General features: G+C 46.4%; 2 protein-coding genes across 3 annotated transcripts in view; one reads left to right on the top strand and one right to left on the bottom strand.

Moving 5' to 3' along the window:
• Window positions 1-22500, top strand: part of LOC135100959 (uncharacterized) — a 228424-nt gene that overhangs the window by 183005 nt on the left and 22919 nt on the right. Inside the window, exon 3 of the mRNA XM_064004575.1 lies at window positions 3673-3792. Coding sequence (XP_063860645.1) covers window positions 3673-3792 — 120 coding nt within the window. The remainder of the gene's footprint in view (window positions 1-3672; window positions 3793-22500) is intronic.
• LOC135100669 (sal-like protein 3) overlaps window positions 1-22500 on the bottom strand; it is a 70798-nt gene that overhangs the window by 38287 nt on the left and 10011 nt on the right. The window lies entirely within an intron of this gene.

Genomic DNA, 22500 nt, shown 5'->3' on the forward strand with positions numbered 1-22500 from the left:
TTTTCTATTGTATTGTCTAATTCTTATGCTGTGAGTTGTTATTTCTCTCTCTCTCTCTCTCTCTCTCTCTCTCTCTCTCTCTCTCTCTCTCTCTCTCTCTCTCTCTCTCTCTCTCTCTCTCTCTCTCTCTCTCTCTCTCTCTCTCTCTCTCTCTCTCTCTCTCTCTCTCCGCTTTTTTTTACCTTCCTCTCATAGCTCACCCTGCAATCCACTCAAGATGAAGACACAGCCTCTGTATGTTTGATGCATGAAGTGTATTGTAGATGCCAAAGATTTAGTTTACAGGTGCCTTGTGTTGGGACCTTGAATTCTGCGTTACACACACATACACACACACACACACACACACACACACACACACACACACACACACACACACACACACACACACACACACACACACACACACACACACACACACACACACACACACACACACACACACACACACACACACACACACACACACACACACACACACACACACACACATTACACAACAAGAATTATTCTCAACGAGGCGTTTCATATCATTGAGGGGAATTGGTTTATGTTTTAAGAGGTAGAATGCAGAAGACTGGCAGAGAGAGAGGGAAGGGGAGGGTTTGGCTGCACGGTGGAAGGAGTAATGGAAGGGAGGAAGAGAAATGACTGTACACCTCACATCAGTTACGAGAACCTGTAAGGAATCGATTCAAAGCTTCCATTGAGTTCTAGTAATAAAAGCTGAAACTCTCCCTGGCTTCCTCACATGAGAACACCTGACTATAGTGTTTACCACCCTGCAAGAACTATTGCCGTACTCCACACCTGAGGGGCCGAGGCGGTGGCTGTTGTCTCCGTCACGCTCCGCAGGGCACCGCAGACTCGCCCCAACCCAAGTGGAGGGACTTTCGAATTAGCGACTTAAAGCTCGTAAGAGTAAAAGTGAACCCTTGCTCAACACCTGCGAGGGATGAGGAGAAGGTCGAGGCTTATCTCCTGGACTCTACGCGTGACCATCCTGACGCCAGGCTACTCTCTCTCTTTCCTCCCTCCGTGCACTACCCTGACACCAGACTACCCACCTTCCTCCCTCCCTCTACTACCCCTCTCCCTTCATCCTACCACCCTGACGCCACACTCTACCCATTTTTTACCCTCTCTACTATGACAGCAATTTTTACACCCATCTCCCTTCGTCCCTCCATTCTAATGCCGGCATACCCACCTCCCTCCCTTCCTTCTTCCCTCACTATATCGTGACGCCAGCTTCTCCCTCCTTCCGTCCCTCCCTCCCTTCTTCCCTCCCTTCCTCCCTCCCTCCCTCCTGACGGCACCTTACTTACCTCTCTCCTTCTACTCCACCTGGTCCTCTCCATCCATCCATCTTCCCTTGCCCTCACGACCTCTCCCATCTTCCCTTCATACCCTTCATCTCCTCCCTTCTCTCATCTGACACACAACGTTCCTAAGGACCCAAAGACCTCCGCGCCAGCCCCTCAGTCCTTGGCCACGACTTGAGGAAGGAGTACGAAGTTTAGGACACCTTGCTAGGACACCTCAGGGTCACTCGGCAGCTTGTTTCCAGGGACGTACCAGGATCCCAGGACTCTTGGCAGTGTTTTGTGAGCCTCCCTCCCTGTGACCTGACCTCGACATTTGACATCGTGGCCCTCAGGTGGCTGTTTGGTGATTACGAGGCCGTCCGTTGAGTGAGAAATGTCTCTCTCTCTCTCTCTCTCTCTCTCTCTCTCTCTCTCTCTCTCTCTCTCTCTCTCTCTCTCTCTCTCTCTCTCTCTCTCTCTCTCTCTCTCATTTGTCATCTCTTTTTAGCAACGTGGAAGTTATCTGATGGATGGCAGCAGGTATCTGGCCATTAGTAAGTAAGAGACGCGAGTTGTCTCCCAGAGGAACCCCCCACTGCCTCGAGCTGGGTGGCGGGTGGCTCAGATGATCAGCACGAGTAGAACAGAAAAATGAGATAACTGCAATGAAGCGAGTTGACAGTGCTGTGAAATTTAAGACCATAAAAGCGGCCGAATGAAAACAAAGACATGAAAGAGGAGGAGGAGGAGGAGGAGGAGGAGGAGGAAAGTACTGAAGTGAAAGTGAACGACGAGGCTGAACTGAGAAAAAGGCAAGTTAAAGAATGAGAGAGAGAGAGAGAGAGAGAGAGAGAGAGAGAGAGAGAGAGAGAGAGAGAGAGAGAGAGAGAGAATCCTCTTCACTACCAATCTCTAAGACATCCATAGTTAAGTCTCGAACAGTCCTACTAAATAGTAACTCCTTAATTTATTGTTCTTCCTTTTTCTTCCTTTCTTTTTCTTTACTCCTTCATTTATTCCCCATCCTTCATGTACTCCATCATACACACACACACACACACACACACACACACACACACACACACACACACACACACACACACACACACACACACACACACACACACACACACACACACACACACACACACACACACACACACACACACACACACACACACACACACACACACACACACACACACACACACACACACATCTTCTAAACCCTCCTCTATCTTCTCTTTCTACGCCTTATCTTCCTTTCCTCCTATTTCCTCTATTGCTACCCTGCCATCTTTTTCCTTTCTTCCAGACCATCTTATCTCTACCCACAATCCTCCTTTCCTGCGTCTCCGCCTCGCCAGACCATCCCCAGTAAGGTAATGGCTACAGAATCTATGTTCGTATGCTCGCTGGGCTGGTGTGGCTGGCTGGCTGCGGGCTGGTCGGCGGGACACGCTTGGGTGACGCCGCCGACCCAGTTCCTGTGCCGAGGTGCGCCGCGTGCAAGGTGCTGCTGTCCGAGCCGTGAAATTGCGAAACAAATTCCTGTCATCTTTTTTCTGAGGCCGAGGATTCTTTGCGCCATTGAAAGAGAAGCTGTGTCTTTGTCTCAGCGGGATGGAAGCCAAGGAAAGGACGGAGGAGAGGAGGGGGAGTGTTTTAACGAAAGGGGAAGGAAATGGACTGACTGACTGGGAAATAAGCGGAATTATGCGACCCCATTGCACTGTAACCGCGCGGTGTGTGGAGGGTGGTGGTGGTGGTGGTGGTTGTGCTGGTGGTGGTGGTGGTTGTGGTGGTGTTGGGTAGTAATGGTAGTGGTCTAGGTTCAGGCGACTCCGGGAATCCCATCTCATCATTTTTTTTTTAAGAACAGGTCACAGATTTGAAAACTAGACACTGTTTATTTTTTCTTTCTTCCTTGGGCACCTGTAAGCTAGACAGGCAGATGTGGCTGTCCCTGCACACCTGGAGCGTGTGCGTACTTGTGTGTGAAGGTGTGACTGCAGGTGTGGACCTTGTATGGTGTTCCTGTCTTTTCACGGCTACCTCCCCATCCACCACTCTCCCCGAGAAGAAAGATTGATGATGCTCATAATAATAATAATGATAATAATAATAATAATAATAATAATAATAATAATAATTATTATTATTATTATTATTATTATTATTATTATTATTATTATTATTATTATTATTATTATTATCATTATTATTATTCAGTAGTACTGGTAGTAGTAGTAGTAGTAGTAGTAGTAGTAGTAGTAGTAACCACATCATCATCGTTATTATCATTACCATTACTATTATTGCTATAGTAATTTATATAACAGTCTTGTTTTCTTGTTTTCCGCAGGTGCACGCAGCCGCCGTGCTGGCGTCCTTGGCGGGGCTTCCGGCGGGCCGCCCCGCACCACGCACGGAGAGAGCAGCAGCAATAGCAGCAGCAGCAGCAGCAGCAGCAGCAGCAGCATCGGTAAGGCAAGAAGCCTGTTTATTTTTATAATGCAGAGCCGCAATAAAGCGAGGCCAGGCTGCCCACGCGAGGGGAATAAATTGTGGAGACTTGATCACTAAAACACCCTCTCAGACAAGACATGGTCGCGGTACATACGAGGGAGGCGGGGTACGAGAAGGAGGAGGAGGAGGAGGAGGAGGAGGAGGAAGAAGAAGAAGAAGAAGAAGAAGAAGAAGAAGAAGAAGAAGAAGAAGAAGAAGAAAAAGAAAAAGAAGAAGAAGAAGAAGAAGAAGAAGAAGAAGAGGGGAGTCGGGTGAGAGTGAGCGAGAGAGAGAGAGGTTCAGCGAGTGAGTGACCGACCTTTGAAGGTGACTGAGTTCTGCTCTTCAGCTTTTTGTTGCTTATTACTCCGCGAGGTGTTGGAGGGAGGGAGCTCCTGCCACTCATACCCCCACCTCACATCCCCACACACACTCCTCCAATCTCAAACTCACCCTCCTTTCCTCCTGTGGCGCCGCAGTGCTCGCCACACAGCTGTACCGCCACCGTGAAGGTCTGGTATAGTTTTGCGCATTACATTGTTGTTTTGTCATGTTATCTGCGCTGCGTCCCTCCGTCAGGCTCCCACTGGTGCCTCTAGGGGCGTGCAGGGCGGAGAAGTGACGCTAATATCTCGCTTCCTCTCACTTCCTCTCCCTCGCGCACTGCCCCCGTTACTCTCACTCTCTCCTTCTCTTCCTCCTCCTACCTCTCCCTCTCCCTCTCCCTCTCCCGCTCTCACTCATCGCTCTTTCCTTCCTTCCGGCTTCCTCCGCGTCCTTGTCTGGCCTCGCTTTATTGCACTGTGTAATGTTATCTTTTTTTTTTTTTTTACTCACTTTGCTGACTCTCACTTGTGTGTGTTTCTATGTCCGAGTCAGGACTGGGATCTGGTAGGCGTCTGAGTAGTAGTAGTAGTAGTAGTAGTGGTAGCAGTAGAAGTAGTAGTAATAGTAGTAGTAGTAGTAGTAGTAGTAGTAGGGGTGATGGCAGTACATACATACACACACACACACACACACACACACACACACACACACACACACACACACACACACACACACACACACACACACACACACACACACACACACACACACACACACACACACACACACACACACACACACACACACACACACACACACACACACACACACACACACACACACACACACACACACACACACACACACACACACACACACACACACACACACACACACACACACACACACACACACACACGTACACACATATATGGCTGAGAGCGTGGCTGGCCTAGATGGCTCGTCTCGCTGAGTGACACGAGCGTTGAGGAAATCTAACTGATGGAGAAATCGAACCACGAGAGAAAACAAAACACACGACATTTAAAGTGACCACCGCTGCCTGTCCAAAGCCTTCCTTCCTCTGTTCTTTTGCTCCTCCTCCTCCTCCTCCTCCTCCTCCTCCTCCTCCTCCTCCTCCTCCTCCTCCTCCTCCTCCTCCTCCTCATACGAGCATCATTACGCGGTCAGTGACATTAAGTAACAAGAGAATCTCTACAACTCTCAATATGTAACATTTCCGCGAATGTAAAGAAAAAAGGTCACCACCGTCGTGCTGGACTAAAGAGAGAGAGAGAGAGAGAGAGAGAGAGAGAGAGAGAGAGAGAGAGAGAGAGAGAGAGAGAGAGAGAGAGAGAGACAGAGAGAGAAGTTTAATATCTTTCATGTATTCCTTGAGTTCAAGAAGAAACATTTACGTATTCACTCATTATGTAGTACAGTGGATCAGTCACTGCCACCGCCGCTGCTGCTTGGCCCACCACCACTACCATCACGAGCCGCCTGCCGCCCACCCTTCCACTCGGTCAAGGATAAACAAGCAGGGTCTGTGAAACCACCACGCCGCGTCTGGTACCAACACCCGCCTCTCCCCATCTTCCCCCTTTGTTTACCTTCACCAAACAGCCGCGGCAGGAGTACTTCGCTGTGGAGACGCTGAAGGGGCGCCGAGAGGATGCTGTGTTGAGTTATAAAGTTGTCTCGCCCAAAAACTCGATGCCGCGGTAAAATCTATATAGCAAAGACGGCGAGGAGAACATATTAAACTTGGTGAGTCTGTAGAATGAGAGATGTGGGATGACTACGACAAGGAGGAAGGAAAGAAGGGGAAACTTTGAAATATCTGCCTTTGTTGTGTGTTGGCGACCAGTGATGAAAACGATGCGAAGGACGTCGCCGCGGAAACAATATCACTGTGTCAATATTTACATGTACCTCCTTTGACATGCCAAGCCGCCATCTTTGGAATATTTACCGAAGAATAAGCCGAAATGAACTGGGGTGTAGCAGAGTGAGGCTTGGGTAGGTATAGGTAACACAGATGTATTTTAGATTATCGTAGGAGTAAATATTTGCCCACTGCACCTTGAACAGTCTAGACTCTCGAATATACAGTTAGGAGGGAAATAAACAACAGGAGCACATGGATCAATAAAATACAAGGGTTGGAATAGACCTGAGATTATCGAACAGAGATAAATGTTTGTCTGCATCCTTTTCCAAAAGATGAAATTATTCTTCCAAGAACTTACACCGAAGACAGAGTAAGCCAGAGTAGAATAAACTGAAGTAGAAAGATCCTCAGTTAAGAAACACCCACAAAGTAAAGGAGATCTTAGTTTGTCGAAGAAAAATAAACATTTTGCGTGCATCGTCTTCGAAGAAATACAAAAATAAGCTACTTTCTCTCGAATATACTCGAAAGAAAGAGTAAACCAGAGTAGACTAGATTGGGACATCGTCTACGAAAAAAAGCAAAATAACTACTTTCTCTCGAATACACACGAAAAAAGAGTAAGTCAGAGTATACTAGATTGGAACATGATGAGACGTAGTTTTGTAATACAGAAGGGATAAAATACCTCAAGTGTTTCGTCCAGGAGTGTAATCAATATCAAGTAGATCAAGTGACGCTGATGGGGCTGGTATGAGGCAGGAGCAAGGCAAGTGTGAGGCAGGTGTAAGAGAGGTCTAAGACAGTTATGACAAACGTATGACATACATATGAGAAAGGTATGTGACATGATAAACGTATGAGACAGGTATAACATAACTGAGGCGGATTTGAAATAGGAATGAGGCAGGTACTAGACAGGTGTGAGACAGATATGACACTTAAGAGACAAATAAGCCAGGTATGCGATATGACAGACGTATAAGACAGGTAGGTAAGTAGGTAAGGTAGGCTTGAGGCTGGTAAGTATGATGGCTTCTCACGACCTCAGCCTTGCCGGGGTCACGTGCAGCTCCTCACACGACGCGGCGGTGCGCAGGGCGACCTCGAGGTGTACACGTCCTGCAGCGAGTCATGCGTAACGTAATGTAATCAAGACTAAATTGCAGGGAAAAATGGGAGGGAAAATAATACGTATACACTTCCCGGAACTAAAGATAAAGGATTCCGTTTGAAAATGAGACGCTCGGATCAAAATATTTACTTGAAACCCACTTTTCTGTGACTTTACTTTAGCTTACCTTTCAGTTTCAGTGTTATTTTTATCAGTTAGCTCTAGCAGTCTTATTTCGATGGCAACTTTTCGTTGCTATTTCCTGTGTCCATTTTTACCTTGATATCAATGACTTCTGGTGAAACTTCATTAGTATCACTATTAGTATTGTTTGAAGCACCTAAACAACACTTTCTTTACATTCTAGATACCATTAGAGGATATTAGTAACTGTAATTGGTATTTTTTTCATAATCAGAGAGTTAAAATAATCTTTAGTCACTCTTCCACACAAGTATTCCCTTTATTATTTCATTATTTCCTCTACTCTTACTGAAAATAGACGATTATATGAAGATTGAAAACCATCTTAATAAAATAGGTTATCGCTGGATGACTCAAAACATTGGCACCACGATGAGGGAAGGAGGGAGGAAGGAGGGCAAGGCTGTGGGTGTGTCGATGATCAGTAAAGCAGCTCAAGTGCGCAGACGGAAGAAGGTACGCAGTTTGTAATGCGAAATGTTAATGATAGTGCTTCCTATATGCGAGTCACGGAGGTGTAAAACCGCTCCCTACGTGTCATCGTGTTGGTGGTGGGGACGGCAGTGGTGGTGGTGGTGGCCCAAAAGACCTTGCGGGGCGAATAACTCTCTTTGGATTCTCATTTCCTTAATTTAGCGCCTCACCTCACGTCTCCAGGTCTTGTCAGCCTGTCTATCTCTCACGCCTCGCCTTACCTTGATCACTTCACCTCCCCTCCTCGCCACATCTTATTATGTTATCTCATTTCCTCTCTCAGCCTACTACTACTACTACTACTACTACTACTACTACTACTACTACTACTACTACTACTACTACTACTACTACTACTAGTAGTACTACTACTACTACTACTACTACTACTACTACTACTACTACTACTACTACTACTACTACTACAACTACTAACTACTACTACTACTGCTACTACTACTACTACTACTACTACTACTACTACTACTACTACTACTACTACTACTACTACTACTACTACTACTGGCCCAGCGTCCCTGTAACTGTAATCTCCTTACGTTCATGTTCAGCGGTTGAGAATGTTTATGTTTAATTGGTTTAGTGAGTGTGCGTGTAGTGTAACGTTGTGTGTCCAGGTGACTCAGCCCAGTGTGTTATTTGTTGCGTTATTGGATCATTTACAGTTGCAGTTCTTGTTTACGTACATCGGGTTCTGACTCTTTGTTTATTCGTTTGTCTCTGTTTCCGTGTTTTTCTATGTATGTGTTTGTGTGTTTAGGAGCCTGATTAATTTTTTTTGTTCTCTCTCTCTCTCTCTCTCTCTCTCTCTCTCTCTCTCTCTCTCTCTCTCTCTCTCTCTCTCTCTCTCTCTCTCTCTCTCTCTCTCTCTCTCTCTCTCTCTCATGAAATGAAAGTAAAATGCACTCACATACACACACACACACTGGTCAGTCACAGGTCGTTTGGCATAAACAGGAAAAGCTCACCTCAGTCAGAAAGAAGGAAATAGATTAAGACTAGTAAATTTCGGCAGTCGACACTACAAGCCCGAGAGCGCCGAACTTTCTCTTTCGGTCTGACGGAAGGAGGGACGGGAGGAGGGGACGATTGGGGGGATGGGGGAGTGATGGAAGGGGTTACGAGGGAGGGGGAGTGAAGGGAGTAAAAAAGACTCCTCCACTCACTCCTTCCCTCCGGAGCCTCACAGAACCCGCCAGAACCAGTTCGTTAGCCAACCAAAGCTGGATTGGTTCTGCGGAGGCTTGAGCCTTTGCATTCTCAGTTGCACCTTCGTCAGTAGCATAGAGTTGAGAAAGAGGGAGAGACCGCCTTCCACTTATCCACACGTGTTCTGAACTAATTCCTTGCAGCAATACTAGATCAGTTAACACAGGGCATAATGGTAACGTGACATCTAGTGGCAGCAAAAACACAACACGCCTGTCACCCTCTATAGGCGCCTTTCGGGTGCCAGCCTAAAGTGCCCTGCGGTGCGTCGCCATCAACCTGGTGACGCAATATGGTGGCCACGTGGCGTCACTAACTCTTCGTAATACAGCGTTGTGTGAGCAGTGGTAATGGTGGTGGTGGTGGTGGTGGTGGTGGTCCCTTCTTCCTCCAACATACTTTCGGAAGGTTACTAGAAGCGCCTCCAAGAATTTCTAGAAGGTTTCGTGTGTGTGTGTGTGTGTGTGTGTGTGTGTGTGTGTGTGTATGTCATTCCTAGCTTAAGGAAACATTAGGTTTTTTTTTTTTCTGATCCTATCGTCGTCGTCGCCGTCGTTGTTGTTGTTGTTGTTGTTGTTGTTGTTGTTGTTGTTGTTGTTGTTGTTGTTGTTGTTGTTGTTGTTGTTGTTGTTGTTGCTGTTGTTGTTGTTGTTGTTGTTGTTGTTGTTGTTGTTGTTGTTGTTGTCTTCTTTTTCTTCTTCTTCTTCTTCTTTTTCTTCTAGAATGTGGCACCAAGAGAGAGAGAGAGAGAGAGAGAGAGAGAGAGAGAGAGAGAGAGAGAGAGAGAGAGAGATAATTCCTGCCTGCGCGTTATTGACAAGCTTCATTGTCTCAACAGGCCACTGACAACAATAGAGAAGGAATGCAACGGCCTGCTGGAAATTAACACCTGCTTTTGTGTTTACCTACTCTGCATTGTCTTCTTCCTTCTCCTCCTCCTCATCATCATCATCATCATTCCCTTCTTCCACTACTACTTATCGTTCTTCTCTTTTTTCTGTTTCTTTTTTTTTTTTTCCTTCTTCTTCAACCTCTTTCTCTTATTCGTCATCATCATCATCATCGTTATCATTTTTTTTTTTTTCGACGCCCTCCTCCTACTCCTCCTCCTCCTCCTCTTGGTTTTCGTTTGCGTGCGTGGAGGCAATTAACAAGCCGATGGTAAAGTTGTCCTTCGCTTCAGGAAGAAACATAAAATTTATTTCCACTTCAGCGGCTAATGGAGATAGACTTCGTTGTGTTCGTCTGTGATGGCTGACTGCTCTGCTCCTGATGGTGATGATGATGATGATGATGATGATGGTGGTGGTGGTGATGGTGATGCTTTTTTCTCTTCGTTGTTCTATTGTACTTTGTGATTTTTTAGATTATTTTAGTTTTAATAGTGAAGTTACATTGATTTATTTGTATGTGAGTGGTGATTTGATTTTGTGTGTGTGTGTGTGTGTGTGTGTGTGTGTGTGTGTGTGTGTGTGTGTGTGTGTGTGTGTTTGATTAGTTCCTGTTTCTGGCTCTGTTATTTTTCTGTGGTTCTCTTTTGTTCTTTCCTACGTATTTTCTTTTATTTTTTATCTTTTTCACTTCATTGTTTTCATCTTCTTTATGAGTTTAAAGGTAACGGTGAAGGCTTCGGAAAAAAAAAAGTGGAGGACAGAGAATGAACTAAATGTGTGTGAAGGATACTGTCTATCTGTTTGTAATGTTTGTCTGTCTGTCTGTCTATGCTTTTTCTGTCTTTTTAGCCATCTCTCTCTCTCTCTCTCTCTCTCTCTCTCTCTCTCTCTCTCTCTCTCTCTCTCTCTCTCTCTCTCTCTCTCTCTCTCTCTCTCTCTCTCTCTCGCTCGCTCGCTCGCTATCTGTGTCTGTTTCTGCGTCATCTTTCTCCGTTTATTTATCTTTCCCTGCCTATCTACCTGTTCATCTGTCTCTTCCACTTCGTTATCCTGTCTTTAACTCTCTATTTGTCGTTTTCCTCTACTCTCACTGTCTCTCTGTCTGAATGTCTGTTTGCCCTTTATTTCTCTTCTTGTCTGGCCTTCTCTCTGCCTTTTTCTGTCTGCCTGTCTGTCTGTCGGGTCTCTCCCTGTCAGTGTTTTAGTATGAAATGATAAGATAATAACAGATATAAAAGGAAAATGGTAACTGGTCTTATATGCGTTCAAAGTAGTTTTAATTGCAGGTTGAGGGTGAATATACGACTAATATTAAAGGTTACTCACTCACTCACTCACTTATTTTGTTCGTGTCTGTGTCATTCAGACGAACGTACTAACCTTGATATGTGTGTGTGTGTGTGTGTGTGTGTGTGTGTGTGTGTGTGTGTTTATGTCGGAAATAACCAAAATTTTCCTATTATTATTATTCAAACACCTACACTCTCTCTCTCTCTCTCTCTCTCTCTCTCTCTCTCTCTCTCTCTCTCTCTCTCTCTCTCTCTCTCTCTCTCTTCTACAGATTCTATTTCGGGACGGGATGGGCAAGGGAGGGTAAGGGATGGGTAAAGGAGGGGACTTTGGAGGGACGGGAAGGTAAGCAGGCACCCTCTCTATTTTAGGCAACGTGGCATCTTTTCTTCCCGTCCTTGAGTAGATGGAAGAAACAGAATCATTAAACACAGCCACGGACACTTGTACTAGCTGTAGGGGGGAGTGTAGTAGCTGGAGGGGAGGTGAGGAAGACCAAGGACGTGTTCTCTCTTTCTCTCTCTCTCTCTCTCTCTCTCTCTCTCTCTCTCTCTCTCTCTCTCTCTCTCTCTCTCTCTCTCTCTCTCTCTCTCTCTCTTGGATCTGACGTTATCATTTGGTTAGAATCGAAAAAAGATTAAAGTTATTTGGCCCAATAAATGTACAGTATGACTCTCTCTCTCTCTCTCTCTCTCTCTCTCTCTCTCTCTCTCTCTCTCTCTCTCTCTCTCTCTCTCTCTCTCTCTCTCTCTCTCTCTCTCTCTCTCTCTCTCTCTCTCTCTCTCTGTGTGTGTGTGTGTGTGTGTGTGTGTGTGTGTGTGTGTGTGTGTGTGTGTGTGTGTGTGTGTGTGTGTGTGTGTGTGTGTGTGTGTGTGTGTGTGTGTGTGTGTGTGTGTGTGTGTGTGTGTGTGTGTGTGTGTGTGTGTGTGTGTAATTAGATTCTTATTTGCTCCTCCCCTCTCCTCTCAGTCTGTCACTCTTCCTCCGTCTCCTCCCCCTTTAACACCTCGTCCTCTTTAATGAACCTCATCTTTCGAGCTCTCACTCCTCATTCACCTCCCATTTCCGACACCAGGACTGGAAAATTGGAAGGTGGCGGTGGTGTTGGATCTGTGAATGAGGGAAGGAAGGAAAGGAGGAAGGAGCGAGGGAAGGACGGAGGAAGATGGTGGTGGTGGTGGTAGTGATGCTGTTGCTCCTGGCTATTCCCTCAAGGTCGTAGGAGAGCAATGAATCTTATGTAATAAAGGTGTGAGCGGGAGAGGTGACGGGACACGCAGGTGGTGGTGGTGGTGGTTGTGGTGGGCTAATGGGTGAAGAGAAATAGTAGTTAATTATGTAGAGGTTCCCACGACGACCTCCGTCCTTCATCATCACCGCCACGTCCATCGTTTAACTGCATCTTTTTCTTTTATTTCGTCTCCCTCCTTGTTTGTGTTCCTGCGGTTTGGACTCGCAGTGAGATCAAGAACGAGGTGAAGGTTTAAAAGGTTTTCAGTTCTGGACTCGTCAAACTCACGCGGCGTTCAGGTTGCATGCAAGATCTATAGACGAATAGCTGGAGGGAAAGAGTTGTTTGAGGCAGTGTTTTGCAGACCTCGTAGGCGGGGAAAGGCATACACTGATGTTTACTCTGTTTTGTCCAGCGTGCCAGGCTTTGTAGGCTGCCTCAGTCTGTTTTGTCCAGCCGCTGTTGTCCGTGGGAGTGGAGAAGGGGCGGCATCCGAGGCTGCCGACGAGGAAAACTAAGCCAAATTGCTTCAATTGATAATTTCATGCCATTATTTGTGTGTGTGTGTGTGTGTGTGTGTGTGTGTGTGTGTGTGTGTGTGTGTGTTTTGCCTTGCCGAGCTCCACCCACCAGCCGCCGCGCCTCGGCCTGACTCAGAGCGGCCGTAACCAGGACGCTGCCAGAGGAGCACGCAAGAGGCCGCGACCCATCTTTGGAAAGTAATGCGCACAAGTTCCTGCTTGGGTTGATTCCGTGGGGCGGCGCACGAGTGGCGCGAAGGCAAGACTGTGAAGGAACAGACCAGCCAACACACGGACCTGCCGTTTCTCATTCGCCACGCCGATGAGGGCCATCACGCGGACACCCAATGAGAAATGGCAGTGTGGAGGGCGGCAGACTTTCACAGCGCTCCGTGATCAAGGGAAGCAAGGGGGCTCAGGCTGCGACTCGTGCAGGACTCACCGCTGGTCCCGAAGACTTTAAAAGGCTCGAGAAATCTTCAAGTGGGTTCTTGGAAGTGAGAGTGGGCCTGCGTGCCACTCCATACCCCGGGAGGTCCTGCATATGTGTGTGTGTGTGTGTGTGTGTGTGTGTGTGTGTGTGTGTGTGTGTGTGTGTGTGTGTGTGTGTGTGTGTGTGTGTTTGCGTGTGTGTGTGGTGCTGGCGGGGAGCATGTCGACATGAATGAGCCTTAGGGAAGAGCAAAATGACAGCACCAGTGTGGCAGAAGACGGCTGAAGGAGGCAGGAAGTGGCCGAGGAAGGGAAGGAAGCCTCAGGGGATTCACGTCAAGGATGGGAAGGCGGGGAGGAGAGACGGCGGGAGAGCGGTGCGTCTGCTTCACCCAGTGGTGGTGGCGGCGGCGACGGGAAGCTCCCCTAAAGATAATGACGGGAAGACAAGTGCACGGGAGCATCGCAGCTTTCTTTTCCTCTCCAGCGATGCACAAAGAGTAGCAGCAGCCGTGGTCATGATCTCAGCCCACCGGTGCGACTCCTCGGTCCCTCCCCCCGCGCCACAAGAAAGGGTCGTGCGGGGTCGTGGTGCCTCTGCCGTCAGGTCACGAGAAGCTGCGCCAGGTGGAGTGTGCTGACTACTTTTTTCGCCTTCCCTTTCCTCTTCTCACCCACCCCCACCTCGCGCCTTCCCCTTGGCCCCTCCTGCTTCTTGGTTCTCTTGTTCACATCACGACTATGCTTCGCCCAGCTGGCCCTCCTCCTCTTCTTGTTCTTCCTCTCCCCCTCCTCCTAGTCTTTATCCTCCTAGCGAATGTGTTTCACCTAGTTGATCCTCCTCCTCCTCCTCTTCCTCCTCCTCCTCCTCCTCCTCCTCCTCCTCCTCCTCCTCCTCCTCCTCCTCCTCCTCCTCCAGGCGCTGTGGAGTAAGTAGTCGGGAATACAGCGCCGACCACAAAATTGTTTCCGGAACTGATGACGAAACAAATGAAGTCGAGGGTTTGGGAGCGATGGGGGTCCAGGGGAGGAGCTAGACGAGCGAGGCAGAAGCGAGGAGTGGATGAGTGATAAGCCGAGGCGTTCAGACACGCTAACCAATGAGGACTTAAGGAAGAAAAGCACTGAGAGGACAAGACGTGAGAGTGATTAGATGGCGCTGGACGTGGTGCGCTGTAGAGCTAATGGCGAGGGTCAGAAAGGCAGGGGAAGGTTGGACGGGTGTTAGTGGAGAGTGGCCGTGGACTACAGACTTTAGGGTGATCAGAGTGATGGTGTGCTGGCATAGTGGTAGGTATTTGCAGTGGTTAGAATGAGGAAGCGGTTGTTTGAATATCTGGAAGTGTTTTGGTGATTAGATTTTGGTTTTAGTTTTGGTGATTAGAGTTAGAAATGTGGGGAATTCTTGCTTCATTGCCCATTATTTGGTGATTTCACGTTTCATGTTCTATCTTTCAGAGGGGATCGCCAGTGTTCATCATGCCAACTACCCTTTCTCCCCTCCTTCATCACTATTCTTTCCTTCCCTTCCATATCAGCAATCCTTACCACATCATCTGCTCCTTCCTTTCTATCACCATTCAATCACCATTTCATTCTTTCTCCTTCCACATTGTCAATCCTCACTATTCCACTTGTTCTTACGTTTCTTCACTATTATCTCCTTCCACATCACCAAACTAACGGCATCTTCCTTTCCTTCCTCTCCTCCCTCACCATTCTCTCCTCATTCCACCCAGCACAGTTCTTCACTCTTCCCTCAGTACCCTGCACCCTTCCCCACTCGGCACCACCCCGCCCCCAAGCAAGGGTGAGAGAGAGAGAGAGAGTGTGTGAGTGCCGCCCACGACCCGTGATAAGCTAATGCACTATTTTCACCGGCGGGTCATGCGCGCCTTCAATTTATTACACGGATTAATAACACATTTTATCGAGTTTGACTTTCCCTGCGTGAACTGTAGAAAGTCGGGATGTGGTAACCGGGGTGAAGCTCCCTCGACCCCCCGTGCAAGTGTTCCGATTCTCTCTCTCTCTCTCTCTCTCTCTCTCTCTCTCTCTCTCTCTCTCTCTCTCTCTCTCTCTCTCTCTCTCTCTCTCTGAAGTACCGGTAATAATTCTCTCTGTTGCTCTTTCTTTCTTTGTGCCTGTTAATGTCTGTTTATGTTTAAGCAATACTAGTTTGGTTTCTTATGAATGCACATATTTTAAGAGGTTATTAAACTCTCTCTCTCTCTCTCTCTCTCTCTCTCTCTCTCTCTCTCTCTCTCTCTCTCTCTCTCTCTCTCTCTCTCTCTCTCTCTCTCTCTCTCTCTCTCTCTCTCTCTCTCTCTCTCTCTCTCTCTCTCTCTCTCTCTCTCTCTCTCTCTCTCTCTCTCTCTCTTAGTGCCAGCAGTTTCCCTCACCCACCTTTCCTCTGTCTCTGTGTGCCGGTCACTGTCCAGTCCTCTTGTCTTTCCCGCGTTTCTTTATCCACTAAACTCTCTTCCTCCCTTTTATCAGATCGCTCATGTTTCCCTTCGTACTTTTATCTCATCCACCATGTCCTTTTTTCCTCTCTTTAACAACTCTCTCTTTCCCTCTCTCCCATTCCGTCTGTCTGCTCCCACCTCACTTCCCCGCATCCCCCCGGCCACTGTCACGCCCTCACCTCTCCACCCACCCACACACTTTCCCCGCCGCTGCCGTGCCTCAGAAGTTAAGAGTGAAAAATTGTTCTTCTCCTCCTTGTCTAGGGCTGAAAATAGCGCGGTCATTCGAGCACCAAGAGAGAGGGAGTGTGTGTGTGTGTGTGTGTGTGTGTGTGTGTGTGTGTGTGTGTGTGTGTGTGTGTGTGTGTGTGTGTGTGTGTGTCATGGTGGTGGTGGTGGCGGAGACGGACAGAAAGGGAAAGAAATGAATCACCTGAAGAAACTCAAACAAACTGTACGTACTTACAAAAATAAAGAGAAAATTCGTGATTGGAAAGGAGAAGAAGGAGAGAACGTGAGAGATTAGTCGATTGTGAATGTTGGGAGAAAGGGAATGAGAGAGAGAGAGAGAGAGAGAGAGAGAGAGAGAGAGAGAGAGAGAGAGAGAGAGAGAGAGAGAGAGAGAGAGAGAGAGGAAACGGACAAGTAAGTGATGCAACGAAGAAAGTGAGGCGTGGGTGAAACTAGAGTGAGGGGGCGGAGGGGGAATGTCTTGGGTAGATGGGAGGGGGTCGTGTCGGGGAGGTGGCTGGAGGGGGACGGGTCGTGGGAGGGCGTGGTGGTAGTGGTGGAGGAAAAAAATGAAAGTGTAAGAGAGAGAGAGAGAGAGAGAGAGAGAGAGAGAGAGAGAGAGAGAGAGAGAGAGAGAGAGAGAGAGAGAGAGAGAGAGAGAGAGAGATTCAGGAACAAAGGAGGACAAACATAAGAAGGAGGAAAGGAAAAAAACTTGTAGAATTAGAGAAAGAAAGATATGTTTAACTCTAGACGAGAGAGAGAGAGAGAGAGAGAGAGAGAGAGAGAGAGAGAGAGAGAGAGAGAGAGAGAGAGAGAGGGGGGGACTAGAGAAGGTGATAAAGCGATAATCGACGGATGAAATTATGAGACGAAAAGAGATGGAAAGGAAGAAAGAAAGGAGGGAACAAGAACACGAAGAACAGAAAGAGAAAGGGTGCATTGGAGACGAGAGGACAAAGCAAGAAAGAGAGAGGGGGAAAAAAAAAAGAAAAATGAAGACTAATTTCAAAGATGGACACACAAGATTATAAAGTCAAACATCCCTTTACAATTTCGCTCCGAAATAACGGAAAGGGAAAGCGACGAAAGACGAAAGATAAAATGATAAAAGGTACAAAATAACACGGATAATAATGATAGACGAACAAAATAAAGGAAAGACAGAGACGAGAAATATGAAAGAAAGAAAGACAAGAGGATTTTTTTCCATCCTGCAGCAAAATTAAGAAAGTGAAAGATGAAAAATGCTAAATATAGAGAAGATAAGAAGAGAGAAGAAGGGAAGTTAAGGAGATGAGGTAAGACAGCTTGCGGAGGAGGAGGAGGAGGAGGAGGAGGAGGAGGAGGAGGAGGCAGATGTTTGGGTGGGTGGAGACGACTTTCTCTCCACGACTTTATGGATCAGGGAGCAACCAGAGAGAGAGAGAGAGAGAGAGAGAGAGAGAGAGAGAGAGAGAGAGAGAGAGAGAGAGAGAGAGAGAGAGAGAGAGAGAGAGAGAGAGAGAGAGAGAGAGAGAGACGAGAAAGGAAAAGAACAACATTTAATTTCACGTTAAGAAAATATTATCAGGAAGAAGAAAGGAGAAAAAAAAGTTAAAATTTTTCAACCATTTTACTGAGGGAAGGAAGAAGAAAAAGAAGAAGAAGAAGGAAAAGGAGTAGGTTCGTGAGGGAAATAATGTTATGATGGTGAAGAGAAGAAAGAGAAATGAGAAAGTAAGTGGAAAGGAAAGGAGGAAAAGGAGAATGAAATGAGGGAGAAGAAAAATAGTATTACTTTGCAATGGGTGAAGAAATCCCGTGAAGAAAAAACTGTAAGACTTTTGTTTTTAGAGAGAGAGAGAGAGAGAGAGAGAGAGAGAGAGAGAGAGAGAGAGAGAGAGAGAGAGAGAGAGAGAGAGAGAGAGAGAGAGAGAGAGAGAGAGAGAGAGAGAGAGAGAGAGAGAGAGAGAGAGAGAGAGAGAGTTATTTAGTATGTCACTGGCAAGGAGATTAAGTGAGCAATTAGTTAACGTTGGTGACTACTGACCTTCACCTCACCACCACCACCACCACCTCCACCACCATCGCTGACAATAGATAACCACAAACTCGTATCTCCACTCATCTCTCATCGATATTGACTCCCATAGCAGACTCTCTCTCTCTCTCTCTCTCTCTCTCTCTCTCTCTCTCTCTCTCTCTCTCTCTCTCTCTCTCTCTCTCTCTCTCTCTCTCTCTCTCTCTCTCTCTCTCTCTCTCTCTCTCTCTCTCTCTCTCTCGAAGCTTCCTGACTATAAATTTTCATGGCTTATGTCTTCCTCATTCCAGTCAACTCTATCTATCTTTACTTAAATCTTTACTACATGAATCCCTCCTTGTATCAACTTGCCACCCACACCTCCATCCACCGTCACCTGCACGTCCTCCTCCTCCACCACCTCACCACCCTCACCTCTTCCACCATCATCCTACAACCTCCACTACCTCCACCACCACTAATTTCACCTTTACCTTTCCTCAGATACCACCTATAATACTTCCTCCTCCTGGTTCTCCACCGCTCCCACCACCACCTGCACTATCTCCGCTTCCACCCTGCCTCCTGACCCCATAAAGCTCCCGCCATCCTCGCCACCCCGGCACTCACGCACTGCCAATGGACGCCACCTGCTTAAGGAAAGGTGGAGAGGCCATTAACCTTTGTATCCTCTCACGCCCTCGAGATGTACCCTTTGCTTTCACGCTCAGACTTGATTTATTTGAGTTTTGGTTTGTCGCTTAATGTTTGTGAAGTACTCGTATTTCTATCACAGGGAGAGAGAGAGAGAGAGAGAGAGAGAGAGAGAGAGAGAGAGAGAGAGAGAGAGAGAGAGAGAGAGAGAGAGAGAGAGAGAGAGAGAGAGAGTTTAATTATTTTCGTAGAAGGAAGAATACGCGAGAACTGCAAAAATCAACTTAAAAAAATATTGTGATAATAATGAGAAGAAAAAAGAAGCAAAGAAGAAAAATTAAGAAAACTTAGCCACTGCGCCTCAAATTATCCTTATCACCACTATCATCATCATAATCATCATAACTGCCATTATAATCACCACCGCCACGACCACCGACCACTCGTGCACCAGACCCGCCTCCCTGCCCTTGAGTTGGTATGTAACAGGAATGGTTTGGGTGGGCAGCAAATATACGTAAGTGACCCGCTCAAGGAAAACGGCTGGCTGGGCTAAACAGTGGGATGCGGGGATGCTTATGGCCACCGCAACACCTTCTGCTGATAACGAGGATTTATGCCAAGGTTACGCCAACAGCAAGTAGTTAATGACCAACCAGATGATCATCACAAATTCTGACTATCTACGACTGTATCCATGGTTCTGATATTGTTAGAAGTGCCCAGGTGAAAGATAAATTTGAGTATAATGCCCATCTGTAACTGTTAACAACTCTGTCCCCTTCCCTGTACACATCTAGCTGAAAGTAAAGTGTCCATGGCTCTGATGTTACTAGAATTGTCCAGGTGAAAGGAACATGAGCATAAAGCCACAGAGTTCCCAAGCTGATTGTCGTATTATCATTGCATATCTGAAAAAAAGGCAGTGCTAAGGCAGACGTTCTTACTTCATGGCCTATTAAGCTGTATATCAGCCTACGGAGAGGGATCAGATGTGACCAAGTGAAAGGGAAACGTAGATAAAAAAAAAAAAGAGGAAAAACATGCAACGTCCAAATATGACTGCCGCACCTCTCGTGATGTTAGACAGTGTGGAAAAGTAATAAAAAGTTTCTATTTCACGGACCACTGGGTTACATTTCTGCCCGGATGTCTTGGGTGAGATAAGGTGAAATGAAAACATGACTATAAGCACATAAATCCCAAGCAGAATTGTCGCACCACCCCTGAAGTTAATCACTGTAAAAGAATAACGTGCTATTTCACCGAGTATTCAGTTCTGTTTTTCTCAACCAAAAGGCCTCAGATATGACCAAGTGAAAGTGAAACATAACTAAAAAAAAAATAGCCACACGACTACCAAGCATAATTATCGCCCTAGTCTGGCATACCCTGTGGCAAAATCAATGTAAAAAAAACGTGTTATTCTCACCGTCAATTAACTTCTATTCTGTGCGAATCATCATTCATCCAACAGAGATTATAAGGAGAGAAAGAGAAAGAGACAGAGAGAGAGCAAAAACGAGCATCACATCCCTAGTTCTCTGCCTTAAGAAGATAAGAAAGTCGACGAGAATGAACAAGGACTCCAGACTTCCCTGCTCACCTCCGTCCACTCTCACTCTTTAACATTACAACGAACACAAAGACTCATCGGGAGAAGACAAATAGCAGCTATAGAACGTAAAAGGCAGCATCCTTCATCTCATAGGAACAGGTTTGAATGGAGTTGTTGTTGTTTTTTATGTTTTTTGTTCCTGTTGAAGAACGTGATCAGCGTTTTCACATCATATTCGCATCCTTTCTCGTGTGAGGCATTTGGCGAGGTGTCTGCGAGGTGTAGTACAGTGTGGTGATGCAGCAGATGTGTTATAGGGGAGGGGAGGTGAGCAGGTGTCTAGTTGAAGTTAATTACAGGTGGTTCGTAACGCACCTCCCTCCAGGCCGCCCGTCATCCTGTTTACCGAGCAGAGTGAAATTCCGGTACCGCCACTTTTACTTTCCTGCGAACACTGACGCGGCATTAGCTGTCTTCTTCTTCTCTTCCTGTCTTCCTTACTTCCCTCACCTTCCTTCCTTCCTCTTTGATTTCTAACCGTCCTTCCCCTTCCTCTGTTTCTTCCCACACCTCCCTTTCCTTCCGTGTCTTCGCTCTCTCGCCTCTTCCTCTGCCTCATTCATCTATTGGTGCTTCTCATTCGTGTTTTATTTTTGCCCTCTCTGCTTTTAGATCTGTCATTTGTATTTTTAGGTGTTCTTTTCCTTGTTCAAGCCTATGATTATTTTCCTTGTCTGGTTCCCTCTTTTGCATATGCTCCTCCTCCTCCTCCTCCTCCTCCTCCTCCTCCTCCTCCTCCTCCTCCTCCTCCTCCTCCTTCTGCTGCGTGACTCCTCCTGCGGAATACAATGAAAACAACAACAACAAAAAAACATAATTATCACCTGCAGCTTCCCAGACGGCCTCGTGGAAGGACGAAGCGAGGTATAGGAAGAGAGAGAGAGAGAGAGAGAGAGAGAGAGAGAGAGAGAGAGAGAGAGAGAGAGAGAGAGAGAGAGAGAGAGAGAGAGAGGACGAGTATGGGGGAATAAGGAGGGGGATGGGGTAATATGGAGGAAGGGAGAGAGGAAGGATGAGAGATGAAATATTAAGCCACACCTTTATTTGCCTCACCACCTGACCACGTGAGAGAGAGAGAGAGAGAGAGAGAGAGAGAGAGAGAGAGAGAGAGAGAGAGAGAGAGAGAGAGAGAGAGAGAGAGAGATGAGCTATCATATGTTAGAGAAAAAAAAAACAACATGTTAGAGAAAAAAAGAGCATAATATTGCATTTGTTTAACTTAAAGAACTAAAATGTGCTAAATAAATTATCAAATAAAGTCGAAATGAAAGGAGAAACATCGTAACTGAAAGAAGAAGGGAAATGGAGAGGAAAGGAGTCAATAAAGGAAGATGTTAATAAATGGATGAGAAAAGGAATTAGTCACAGGAGAAGAACAAAGAGAAAATATATTATCTTTTTTAGCTTCTTTTTTTTTTCTCTCTACCATTCAGTTGTGTTTCTGCTTACTCGGCCGGTTGAAGAGGTAGATGACACGCAGCTTTCGTGGCAGGAAGGAGAGGAGAGAGAGTAAAAAAAAAAGAGGGCAGTGAGAGAGAGAGAGAGAGAGAGAGAGAGAGAGAGAGAGAGAGAGAGAGAGAGAGAGAGAGGGAGAGAAAAAAAGAGGGGGAGGGAGAAAGCAGTGAGGAAGAAGAAAAGAGGTGAAAATGGAATTAAAGGAAGACAAAGGAAAGAAAAATGATAAGAACTGTTTAAAATAAATCACTTCACTTCATCTCCTTTACTCGAATCATATTTTCTTAGGTGCATGACTCTACCGTGTCTATATTATCACACTAACCGATTTTAAGCTTTACCGTTATTCGTATTCTTTACTTTCCTAGTGATTTCTTCCGTGTAAAACTATATCTCCATTTTTTTCAATCATTTATCATCCTCCTTGACATTCTTTCCCACGTTCGGTCACCTCACACCTTCGTCTTGCATTCCTGTGTCTCCTGCTATACATTCCTACACTCCAGCACCTTCACATCCTTGGATTACTTGTTTGTGTCGCATTGATATCTCCCAGTCATGTTATTGATTTGGTTTTGTTTTTCTCTTTACGTCTCTTTTTTCTGAAGGAGGCGTGATTTGTTGTCTTGTGGTTGTGGTTGTGCGTGTGT

The sequence above is a fragment of the Scylla paramamosain genome, chromosome 5 (assembly GCF_035594125.1).
Source record: "Scylla paramamosain isolate STU-SP2022 chromosome 5, ASM3559412v1, whole genome shotgun sequence".
NCBI classification, from domain to species: domain Eukaryota; kingdom Metazoa; phylum Arthropoda; class Malacostraca; order Decapoda; family Portunidae; genus Scylla; species Scylla paramamosain.